Source organism: Stegostoma tigrinum, chromosome 4 (assembly GCF_030684315.1).
Source record: "Stegostoma tigrinum isolate sSteTig4 chromosome 4, sSteTig4.hap1, whole genome shotgun sequence".
Classification (NCBI taxonomy): Eukaryota; Metazoa; Chordata; class Chondrichthyes; order Orectolobiformes; family Stegostomatidae; genus Stegostoma; species Stegostoma tigrinum.
In genome coordinates this window covers 61,530,571-61,543,254 of record NC_081357.1, presented here as the reverse complement: position 1 = coordinate 61,543,254, position 12,684 = coordinate 61,530,571, and the positions used below count along the sequence as shown (strand labels likewise).

The 12,684-nt window shown below is 40.8% G+C and overlaps 1 protein-coding gene across 1 annotated transcript in view; it reads right to left on the bottom strand.

Annotated features, from left to right (window-relative positions):
- The window catches only part of slc35f1 (solute carrier family 35 member F1), a 422,044-nt gene extending 419,416 nt beyond the window's left edge, over nucleotides 1-2,628 (bottom strand). The window contains exon 1 of the mRNA XM_048531060.2: nucleotides 2,294-2,628. Within this exon, the coding sequence (XP_048387017.1) occupies nucleotides 2,294-2,400 (107 nt within the window). The 5' untranslated portion in view covers nucleotides 2,401-2,628. The remainder of the gene's footprint in view (nucleotides 1-2,293) is intronic.
- Between the last annotated feature and the right edge of the window lie 10,056 nt (nucleotides 2,629-12,684).

The following is a 12,684-nucleotide window of genomic DNA, read 5'->3' as shown; positions in this document are numbered from 1 at the left end:
ACATAAGGCCAACTTAGAAAGCATTCATGTCCTAAAGAAAGAACAGTTCTTGACTGGCAAATATGGCCATAATCACTACTCAATTACAGGTCGATAAATTAGTTATTTACTTGTTTTCATACCAACAGTAACTAAACCTCTGTATTAATAGTATGACTCAAAAAGGGTCTCAAGTTTAGATAACAGGTACGATGGGTATTTGCACATATCACTCATCTGGATGGCATGTTTGCCAGGCTTGTTGGGGAGGTCCTCCAACACTACTCAAGTCTGCCTCCTAAAGACTTAACCAAGGAGCAGTATGGTATCATCTGTGCAGATGTGTTTACAGGCAAAATCCTGCCAACCACAGAAGATGGTGTGAATACACAGACCTATCAGAGATGAAAGAAAAGGGAACCTAGCGAATAAATTACAAGTTAGCACAACATGTAAGGGAAAAGAGAAAGATAGGTAACCATTTATTACCATTCATAATCTCTCCACATCATTCTTGCCTATGAATGCAACCTTTAAAGATCTGCAGAATTGGACTAAATCTGCGCAAAAGTGCCTCACAAATATTTGTTGCACCTCAGTATTTTAAATACTCTAGCCAACAGGTTACAGTTCCACTTTAAAAATGCTTTATCTGATGTTAGAAACCCCAGATTCTTAGAATCTTGCACATTACTGCTGACAGCAATCCATTCCAAAGACAACACAGAACACTTGAATTGGTCTAATTTCCTGGAATTATTAATATTTCCAAGATGGAGGAATGGTGTTTTTTTTTCCCCAGTCATTAAACAAGCAGATTGCAGTTTTTCATTGGCTACATTTGGGAAATGCATTTCAACGTGAACTCCAGCTAATGCTAGATCACATCCAGTTTTTGTTGTTAATGAACACTTAGATAGGAGCTTGTCGAGAATTATCTTTATGAAACTTAGCGAGGAGGGAGCTCCGAACACAGCTCATTCTTCACAACTAATTCTTCAATACTCATTATTGTTTCCAAATTGGTTAGATTTCTCATTTTATTAGCCTTGTCATGTGTGCTATCTACAAACAAATACGAGACGTTCCTTTAAAACAAATCAGATACTTCTCAAATGTATCAAAAAAAAAGTCTGCGAAAACAGTGCAAAAAGACCCTTGAGGAAACGGTGTGAATACAGTCATAAATGTGCTTTGGGAATAATTACTATCATTTCCAATGTTCTAAAAAATGTTACCACATAATGTAACAAGACTCGGCATATCAAATAACTGCAAGGAACAATGGAGGTCTATCATGGATTGTGTGATTCTTATTTAACCCTTTTGACAACAGCAACGTTTCTTTTTTAAGTGAATTTGACAAATGTATTTTTTTAAATAGTCACATTGATACAGACTCTCAAGGAATCTGGATTGGACATTATTCCATGATTTCGCCGTTGCATTGAAATCTTGTATTGTGATGGGCTGGAGTATTAGGAATTTCAACAACTATTTCGTTGCTTTTGCGGGTTTTCAATGATTTATCTTTTGTTTTATGAGCACTGCATTGTGAGAAATTCCAAGAAACAAACTGCTGGACTCTAGGTCGAATGTGATTAGATTTTTTTTCCGGCCGGGAGAGTACCTAATTCCTACTCTACTGACCCTCGATGTACCCTTACAGAGCAAGAGATGAAAGAGGGAGAAGAATCCAGCTCACAAAGAACATCAGTGATTATTGTCAGCTTCGGGCTTCGCTCCTTCGTAAGACCTGAGGAGTGGTGGGGTGGGAGAGTGAATCCAACCCCAACTGAATCCACTGCAGTCACTCCCAACTAATTTGCCTTCAGCCCCAACGAAAGGTTAAATGTGACTCCGTGCCTTATACTGAAAGTACATACGCTTCAGTAAACCCGACAAGAGCCCTGGTATCGGTAAATGATATCAGCCATGGGTATGGAGTGGGTTGCAGTTCACCGTGGATCCGAATCTGCTGAAATGCTGTTTTCCAGCGGGGCCATTTAAATTCAACATGAGCAAGGATTACCGAGCAACTGGAGAGCCCCTCTCCACAACGCGGTCACTCAAGTGTATTATTGGTAAAATAAAACAAGAGGGACGCGGGCGACTGTAAAAACAGGACGATCGTGAGTAGGAGACAACTTTTTCTCCTTCCAGTAACAGTAGGAAACCCTCCCGGCAGTGTGCCGTGCAAGTCTCACCACCTACATTGTTTCCTGCGCTCTCGTAGATTTCAGGGTGTGGGAGGTCCGCTCCGGCTGCACGGGGAGATCGTACGGGAGGGAGGGGGTGTGGGTCGGTCTCTTACCTGGTGAAGACTTTCCTTATCCTCTGCAGCAGGGTCGGCGATGCGCTGATGGCTTCGGCCGGGATGTTCTCGATGGTAGCAACATGATTGCGCTGCTCGGGGATCATTGCTGGATTAAAATGCAGGGTGCATCCTGCACCGCGGGCACCGATGAGGGGAGGCCGATTTGCACGCAGTCCGCCGGTCTCCTGGTCCTCCCCTCCCCTGGCGAGCCGCTGCCCCTGTTCGATTCGGGCAGCAGACTGAGGCAGAGCCGAAAGGGGGCTGAACAAGCTGGTTGAGGCTGCCGACTGAACACCTGCTCTGGGCGAGCCGAGCTTCCCGATCTCTCCGGCAGGGGGAGGATGCTCCTCTCTATCCGCCTGCTCCGCTGAGCTCTGGGACTTGTAGTCAATTTCTGCTGAGCTGTCACTTTCAACCATCAGAACGCACCTCCCAATTAAGTAGAAAGATAAAATTTCTTCACCTCACTGCCACTCCCGCATATTTTTTCTTCTTCCTTATTATTTTCCATCCAACACTTTATCAATCATATAAAAGAAAACGAAAGAACTACCGATGCTGGAAATTAGAAACAATAACAGAAATTGCCGGAGGGTAAAAAAACAGCTCAGCAGGTCGGGCTCCCTCAGGATAGTCAGAACTGCAGATGCTGGAGTTAGAAATAACACAGCGTGGGAGCTTGAGGAACGCAGCAGGTCAGGCAGCATCAGAGGAGCAGGAAAGTTGACGTTTCAGCTTGGGACCGTTCAGAAAGTTTTCAGACAGTTCTGAAGAAGGGCCCTGACCCGAAATGTCATTTTGTCTTGCCAAAGGCCCAATATAAATTATTGAATGAGGTGTGTGGTTTTAAAAATGTAACTCTCATAAAGGTATAACTTTTTAAAGTACACTGTTGCATTAGAATGTTGCATCCACTTTGATGCACTAGCTATTGAAGTTAATAAGGTGACAAGGTGTAGAGCTGGATGAACACAGCAGGCCAAGTAGCATCACAGCAGCAGGAAAGCTGAAGTTTCAGACCTTGACCCTTCTTCAGAACCTTCATTTTCTGAAGAAGGGTCTAGGCCTGAAACATCAGCTTTGCTGCCCCTCTGATGTCTCTTGGCCTGCTGTGTTCACCCAGCTCTACACCTTGTTATCTCCGATTCTCCAGCATCTGCAGTTCCAGCTATCTCTGAAGTTAAGGTTTTGTTTTCAGTAATCTTGTCAGGAAATGGCAATTCTGAAATATCTGCTTTTCTAACTCGGTCTCCATTCTTTAAGCGCAACCTTCTGAGGGTCTTTGAGATATTCTTCCACCATTGGACCTTTTTAAAAGTGTGAGATAAATGTTGCTGTTTTAAAGGTTATTAACAGTCCCACATACATCTGTCAACTTTAGTTATTTCCATACTTGATGAAAACCCTGAAGAATTTCTTTCAAAATTAAAGGTTGCTGGTTTTTGTTTATATCATGATGGTAGTTTGGCTTCACATATTTACATTTCAATGGAAGGAGCTGCAACTACTTAATGCTCTGTAAGTTGCAAAATCCAAGTGCAGAGCTGAAAATTGCTTCAGTTCTTTGCTGCAGTGCACAGATATCATAAATGCCAAGCAGTAAATGCAAAAGTTGAAAAGGACATTGAAAAGGTAAATAGAATGATTTTTTGCTTAGTTGAATGATCGCAACATAACCACGCCCTCATCATTGGTGTAGTCAGATACTATGTGCAATAGGTCATTCTATTGTATATGTCCAATAATAAGTGTGTGCCTAAGTTTGAGCAAGCTTATTGTAGGTCCAATGTTATGTTTGGTTTCCTGTCTATTCTTTTCTCCTGGCCTGCCCTAGCTATACTGAATTGCCATTGTAAGCACCCAAGAAAATCCACCCAGAGGATGTATGCGTATAAAACTAAATTTTGTTCTTGAACAAGTTTCTGGAAGCTAACGGTAAAATGTCACAGTGATTTCATAGTACCACCTCGAACCCCAAGATAACCGGAGGTAGTCTGACCATGAGCTCTCATACTACTTTTCCCTAATCCTTTGTATAAAGCTCCTCGCTTGCCAATTGGTTTGTCCTAGTTACCTTTTCAATCCAATTAAAAAGAACAAAGGTTAGAGATGAAAAGGTGGGAGGAGCAGATTGAGAGATTGAGTAGAGAAAAGGGACAGAAATGGGAGGGAAAGAAAGGGAATGCAGGAAGGAGAAACACATGAAAATGGAAGGGAAGGGGGAGGATGAATGAGGGCCAAAGAAAGATCCCATGATTGGGGGGTCGTGGGATAGGACAGTAGCGTTGACAACAGAGTATTTTTTATTTGTGGTTGACAAGCATCTTGCAGTTGGAAGATATATTTCAATGAATATATTTATGGATATTCCAATTTATCAAAATGAAATATGACATTGAAATGTAGAGTACCTTTGATCAAAGAAAACTTTTCAGTCCATCTGGCAAACCTAGAATTCCAACACAGATCACTGCCTTCATCTGTCAATTAATATTATCACCAAATGTTGCATGCAGCATCACCATACATAGTCCTCCTCATTGTCTTCCCTATTTTACCCCAGCTAATAAATGTGTACTCTTCCATGTTGAACACAGATTGAAAGAAGAAACAAGAGTGACAAAGGCTTTGGGTTGGAGATTTTAATGTCCATCACCAAGAATGGATTGATAGCATGATCAGAAACCGACGTGAGCAAGTCCCAAAAGACATAGCTGCTAAACTGAGCCTGCAGCAGCTGGTGGAGATCCAACAAGAAGGAATAATCTACTTGAGCTATTGCTGAACAATCACCATATACACTTGTTTGTGACTGTTTTGGCACAACTGCCCACTGTGCAGTCAGCGCCAAGTCCCATCTTCGCATCATGAATACCCTCCATTGTGCTGTGCGGCTTTACTATATGTTGAATGGGATTGATTCCAAACGAGTCGAGCAACTCCAAGCTATATACCCATGAGACACTATGACCCATTGGCAGTAGCAAAATTACATTCAACCATAATATGTGGTCTCACAGCCTGACATATCCCCATTACCGTGAAGCCAGAGTATCAACCCTGATTCAATGAAGAATGCAGAAGGACATGCCAGGAACAATACCAGGCATATCTAAAAAAATGCCACCAACCTAGTGAAACTACAACACAGGACTGCTTGCATGCCAAATAGCGGAAAAAGCAATTCCACAACCACCAATTCAGATCAAAACTCTGCAGACCTACCATATGCGGTCATGAATGCTTGTGGATAATGATATAATCAACAAAAGGAGGTGGCTTAACAAATATTCACATCCTCAATCTCAGCCAAACCAAGCACATTAGTGCAAGAGACAAAGGTGAAGTAATGACAACCATCTTCAGACACAAGTGCCAATCTCAACTACCTCTTGAGGTCACAGCATCACAGATGGCACTTAGTAGTCAATTGGATTCAGCCCATGCCATTTCAGGACACAGCTGAAGGCATTGGATAATAAAAAATGGTAATAGGCCCTGATAACATTCAGGCAACAATAGTGAAGATTTGTGCTCCAGAACAAATTGTGTCTAACCAAGCTGTTCCAGCACAGCTGCAATTTGGCTTCTACTTGGCAAAGTGTAAAATTATTCATGTAAATTCTATACACAAAGTAGGCAACAATTACCACTCCTTTAGTCTTCTCTTGATCATCAGAAAAGTGATCAAATTATTTGATTTGATTTATTATTGTCACATGTACTGAGATACAGTGAAAAGTATTGCATTGTGTGCTAACCAGATAAATCACTCCTTACATTAGTACATTAAGGTAGTAGAACAGAATGTAGAATATAGCATTACAACTATAGAGAAGGCACAGAGAAAGATCCTAATATATGAAAGGTCTGTTCTTAAGTCTGACAACAGAGGGGAAGAAGCCGTTTTTAAATGTGTTGGTATGTGTTGCAATAGACCAGACCAAACACCCTCAAAATATTCAGAAGATAGTCTAAACCCTAATCTTTTCTTATTTTAAAGGTAAGTGTAAGATGTTATTTTCCAAATGAAATTTTGTTGGCCAACTACCAGATTTAAAGCAAAACATGCTTAATTCTGCTGCTGGGCCTGCTGCGTTCATCCAGCCTCACATTTTATTATCTTGGATTCTCCAGCATCTGCAGTTCCCATTATCACTAATTCATCCGTTGGGATTGTAGTTAAAACACAACAAAAGAAAGAAGGAATTAGAATAATTTATCTCTATTGGAAAACTTAACAGAAAAATAGATACAGTAACTATTACAAACTAACTGTTCCAATACAGTAACATCTCATAAATAGAATCTTGGCAAAAGGCAAATTCAGAAAACAGATTGTCTCACTTGCAACTCCAGTAGCAGGAAGAGAACACCCAGCTTTTGGCAGTAACTGAGAGGGAGAAAAATAGCTTCCACTTCGAGGAACTTGAAACTCTTGACCACCTCTGCACCACTGATACAGACTGGGTCATATCCTCTGTTCCTGGTCAAAAAAACCGTGCTATCTATAGAACTCACTCAACAATAACTTGTTCAATGATGCTCAGTTTGGGTCAACCAGGGGCATAGAGCTCTTGACCTCCTTACAGCCTTGATCCAAACAGGGACAATAAAGCTAAACTCATGAGGTAAGGTGACATCAAGGCAACATTTGACCAAATGTGATGTCAAGGGCACACAGCAAAACTGGAGTCAATGGGAATTGAGAGAAACCTCTCAACTGAGTAATCATATTCAGCACAAAGGAAGACAAATGTGATTGTTAGACCTCAGTTTCAGGATATAGGAACATAGCATTGGGAGTAGCCAGGTTATTTAGTGACCCATGTCCAAGAGTAGCAAGACCTGGATATAAAGTTTGATAGAATCCTTCCCACTTGCCTGGATGAGTGCAGCGTTAACAATGCTCAAGAAGCTAAACACCATGTAGGACAAAGCAGTCTGTTGGAATGGCATGATATGGAGTGCCACGGTGGCTCAGTGGTTAGCACTGTGGCCTCACAACTCCAGGGACCTGAGTTCGATTCTCAGCCTTGGGTGGCTGTCCGTGTGGAGTTTGCACATTCTCCCCGTGTCTTTGTGGGTTTTCTCCGGGTGCTCTGGTTTCTTCCCACAGTCCAAAGATGTGCAGGTTAGGTGGATTGGCCGTGTTAAGATGCTCATAGGGATGTGTAGATTAGATGGGTTATAGGAGGATGGATCTGGTTGGGCTGCTCTGAGGTTCGGTGTGGACATGTTGGGCCAAAGGGCCTGTTTCCACACTGTAGGGATTCTATGATTCAGATGTAGACAGTTAAATAGCAAGTAAACATTCTTACAACACAAATGTAAGGCAATGAATATCTCCAGCAAAAAGGAATCTAATCTTTCCCCTAAACATTCAATAGCATTACCATTATTGAGTCCCAAATGTCATTATCTTCAGGGGGTTACCAGTTACCAGTTATATAGACTAGTATATAAAGGCACATAAAGACTATGGCTACAAGAGTAGATCAGAGATTAGGAATTCTAAGACAAGTAACTCACTTCCTGATTTCCAAAGCTTGTTGAACATCTACATGGTGTAAGTCTGAAGTGTGACGGGAACCTCATCATTTGCCTAAATGACTGCACCTCTAACATTCAAGAAGTTCATCCAAAATAAAGCAGCCCACTTAATTGGCACCACATCTACCACCTTAACCTCCCTCTATAGAAGACAATGGAAGTAAATGTGTGTCTACAAGATGCACTACTGCACCTACCAAACCTGTGACCGTTAATCTCTAGAAGGGTAAGGGCAACACATGCATGAGATTTCCACCACCTGAAAGTTCTCCTCCAATCTACACCCAATTCTGACCTGGAATCATATCACTCTGTTGCTAGGTCAAAGCCCTGGAGCTCCCTTCCTAACAGTATTGTCAATGTACCTACACCACATGGACTGGATCAGTTCCAGAAGGCGGTTCGTCACCATTTTCTCAAGCAAAAATATTGTGCTCGGCAATGATACCACACCCTGTGAAAGAATAACAGTTAAAAAAAAACTTAGCATGGTTAACAGTTTAAAAAAACAATTTATCAGTATTACAGGTATTTCCTAGTTTGCTATTCCTTGGATTAACTATGATCTTGTTCAAATCGAGGTTTTACATCAAAGATTAACAAGGCTGTTGCCAGGATTGGAAGGTCTGAGCTATAAAGAGAGGCTGAATAGTCTGGGGCTTTTTCCCTGTAGTGCCAGAGGCTGAGGGGTGACCTTATAGAGGTTTGTAAGATCATGAGGGGGATAGATAGGATGAATAGCCAAGGCGTTATTCCCAGGGTAGGGGAATCCAAAGTAGAGGACATAAGTTTAAGGTGAGAGGGAAAAGATTTAAAGGAGACCTGAGGGACAACATTTTCGTGCAGAGGATGGATCATGTATGGAACAAGCTCCTATAGGAAATGGTGGAGGCAGGTACAACTACAACATTTAAAAGGCATATGGATGGGTACATGCATAGGAAGGGTTTAGAGGGGTGTTGGGCAACTGCTGACAAACGGGGCTAAAGCAGTTTATGATATCTGGTGCGGACGAGTTGAATCGAAGGGTCAGTTTCCATGTTGTACAATTCTATGACTCAATAACTTAAGAAGCAGTGAAGTGATGTAGGGTGTGATGTTCTGGAGTAGTGGTATGAAGTGCAGGAATAATTTGCTATATGTGACTTCCTGATCTACCTGTGAGAAGCTGGTAAATGGAGGCTAAAGAAGATCAGACAACTTTAAATAATGCAGATTTCCCCACCTCCCCTCTCCGCACACAGTGCCAACTCAGGAATACTATTGGGAGCGGAGTGTCTACCTGTCAACTTCTTTGGAGGATGTTGAAAAGTATGGGAAGTCTATGGCAAAGAAATTAGGCAAACCATATCTTTATCCCAAGAGAAGCATTCTGATAACTTTCAAATACAGTTTCTAGAACTAAAACATAAAATGTTGCAGTGCAAATACATAAGTTTGTGAAACAAAATATCTAAACAATCTAAAACCTAAAGATTTTAAACGTAATATAAAAATTTTAAAATTAATCTAAAATTTAAGGCCAGACAGTTCAGGAGAGATGTTAGGAAGCACTTCTACACACAAAGGTTTGTTAGGCTTTGGGACTGTCTTACTCAAACAACAGTTGATGTTAGATCAGTTGTTAATTTGAAATCTGAGATAGATAATATTCTTATCAAGCAAAAGTATTAAGGGATAAGAACTGAATGCAGGTGTATGGAGTGAGGCCACAGATCAGCCATGGTCTTATCGAAGGGCAGAACAGGCTTGGGGCTGAATGGCCAACTCTTGTTCCTATGTTCCAATTGTTTTCAAAATAAAGGACATTTAACTGTATGATTTTACTTTCAAGATTAAACAAATGTCTTTTACTCGGTTGATTCTGTGTAGGGCACAGTGTAGAAGACTTCAATTCCAGGATGGTTTAAAGCTCACAATAGTGTGACAAGCAGTAATTATTCTTACATGTTTTTGATGCAAATCTTATCTAACAACTTTACTAGTCTAGAACTTAGAGCTGCTCATAACGTTGCTGATGCATCGAATTTATGAAACCATTGGTTCCCTTCTCAACACTGTTGCTACCTGTATAGCCTTAACTGTCTTGTACAGCAGTAGCCAAGATCAGAAATCATCATGAATACAGTTATTTTAGATATTTAGATGTACTCAAAACAAAAGGAATTATTTTTGTGCAGTCTAAACCAATTTGATGAAGTCACAAGTGTACATTATTGCATGAATGCTTAGTACTTTGTATTAGCCTCCTTGGACCATTATGTTGTTCGAGGTATTCTCACACATCATGAGAACAAAAAAGAATGATGCTGAGTAAGAAGAAAATAAAAGCTGTGTCATGTAGATTCAGAACATGACAAAAGTGTTGAAAGAAAGAGTGAAATTGTTAATTTCACCCATCAGTCCCTGCAACAACTTTGTCACAAGCAACCAAGAAGAGTGATGAGGGAAGAGTGGTAAACATTGTTTACTTGGACTTTAGTAAAGCATTTGACAGGGTTAAGCAGTAAAGTTGGATCACATGGGATTCAGGTTGAGCTTGCCAATTGGATACAACATTGGCTTAATGGCAGGAGGCAGAGACTGATGATCAAGGGTTGATTTTCGGACTGGGGACCTGTGACCAGCAATGTTCCACAGGGATCAGTGCTGAGTCCGCTTTTGTTTGTCATTTATATAAATGATTTAGATGAGAATACAGAAAGCACAGTTAATAAATTTGAAAATGACACCAAGATTGGTGGTATTGTCGACAATGAAGAATGTTAACTGAGATTGCAAAGACATCTTGATGGGCCAAAGAGTGCAAAATGGAGTTTAATTTGGATAAGTGTGAGTTATCGCATTTGGTAAAACAAAGGAAAAGCTTATAAAATTAAAAACAGGGCCTTGGGCGTGTTGCATAATAGCGAGATCTTGGGGTTCAGTTACATAATTCTTTGAAGATTGCATCGCATATTAATAGGGCGGTTAATAAGGCATTTAACATGCTTACCATTGCTCAGACCTTTGAGTACAGGAGTTGGGACATTATGTTGAGGTTGTACAGGATGTCGGTGAGGCCTCTTCTGTCCAGTTCTGGACTCCCTGTATTAGGAAGAATATCATTAAGCTGGAGAAGGTTCAGAACAGTTTTACCAGAATGGTGCCGGAAATGGAGGGTTTGAGTTAAAAGGCGAGGCGGTGTAGGCTGGGACTTCTTTCACTGAAGTGCAGGAAACTGAGAGGGAACCTTGTAGAGTTTTACAAAATCATGAGGAGTGTAACTAAAGTGAATGGCAGGTGTCTTTTCCCTTGGGTAGGGGATTTCAAGACTTGGGGGCATATTTTTAAGGTGAGAGGAGAAAGATTTTAAAAAGACATAAGGGGCAATTTATTTACACAGAGAGTGGTTCACGTGTGGAATGAACTTCCTGAGGAAGTGGTGAATGTGGGCACAGTTACAGTGTTTAAAAGTAATTTAGGTAAGTACATGAATTGGAAATGTTTGGAGGCATATGGGCCAAGCACAGGTGGGTGGGACTAGTTTAGTTTTGGATCAGGGTCAGCATGTACTATTTGGACCGAAGGGTCTGTTGCTGTGCAGTCTGACTCTATGATTTTAAGTTCCTGGATCTTTTTCTTTACCACTCACGAGTTCATATACTTTCACTTGAGGGACAACAAAATAGTGCCCACTCGACAGAATATTTAAATACATTGATGGCCCAAAGATCAAGAAGTGAGGATTCTTTAATCTACAGGCATCTTTTTATGCTTTAAAACATATGAACGGAAATTAAGATTAAACTATGAAAACAGAATATTTATATAGAATTAAGCGTACAGCTTACATCCGCTTGAGAAAAAGTTTTGTCTGTCTCTCTTTACATAAGGTCTTCTCACCAAGTCACCTTTTCTTCCAGGAAGGACCTACACAATTGCTTGAGCTCCATTGCTCAGTGCCTTTCTTCACTTTTGTTACCCGCTGGTGGAGGCCCTATAATGTTTTTGAGCCCAACTTAAAAATATATCATCATTATTTCTATGTTGCTGAGTAAAAATCCTGGAATTCTGTCTCTAGTATTCCCATACTTCCCAGTATTTTGGGTGTACCTTTGCCAAATGGTCTGCAGCAGTTCAAGAAGGCAGCTCGCTATCACTTTTTCAAGGGTAAATAGGATAAGCACTGGTACCGTCAGCAATGTCCACATCCCATGACTGAATTTTAAATAAAGACCCCTTTTGTGGTACAATGGTACTGTCCCTACACCTGGAGGCCTGAGCTCAAGTCCCACCTGCTCCAAGGGTGTGTAATAACATTTCTGAGCAGGTTGTTTAGAAAAATAGGTCAGTTAAAAAGAAATTACAAGTATACATTCTCAATGAATTCTCCCTCTGCTTGGGAAATATCTTCTGGAGGCGTCAGAAATTGTTGTTTTGGATGCCGTTCAAAAGCCCAAAGTGAAGAAAAGGACCAGCTGATAGAATGGAACCAAACCATCTAAGATGCATTGGGTGCATTTTTAACTCATTCAAAACATATCTATGTATGTAGGTCCATTGTGTTTTCTCATAAAATTGACTGGAAAATAGGAGTGTAATCTGGTGCAGTTTAAAACTGGTGACATTACTTATTTCCCATTTTCGACCAAAACCGAAAGCAAACCTCAACACCCGCTACCTTTTTAATATCTGATATGCCATGCTTCATCAATTGAACATTTGGGCAATTGCACTGAATGCCTTCCATTAGTTCTAACAGGAAATTCCTGATGAGGCAGCAGGCCACAGAAAGCTAACTGAACAGGCCTGTCCGAATTTCTGACCCTTTTCATCTTAAGTTGACTTGAAAT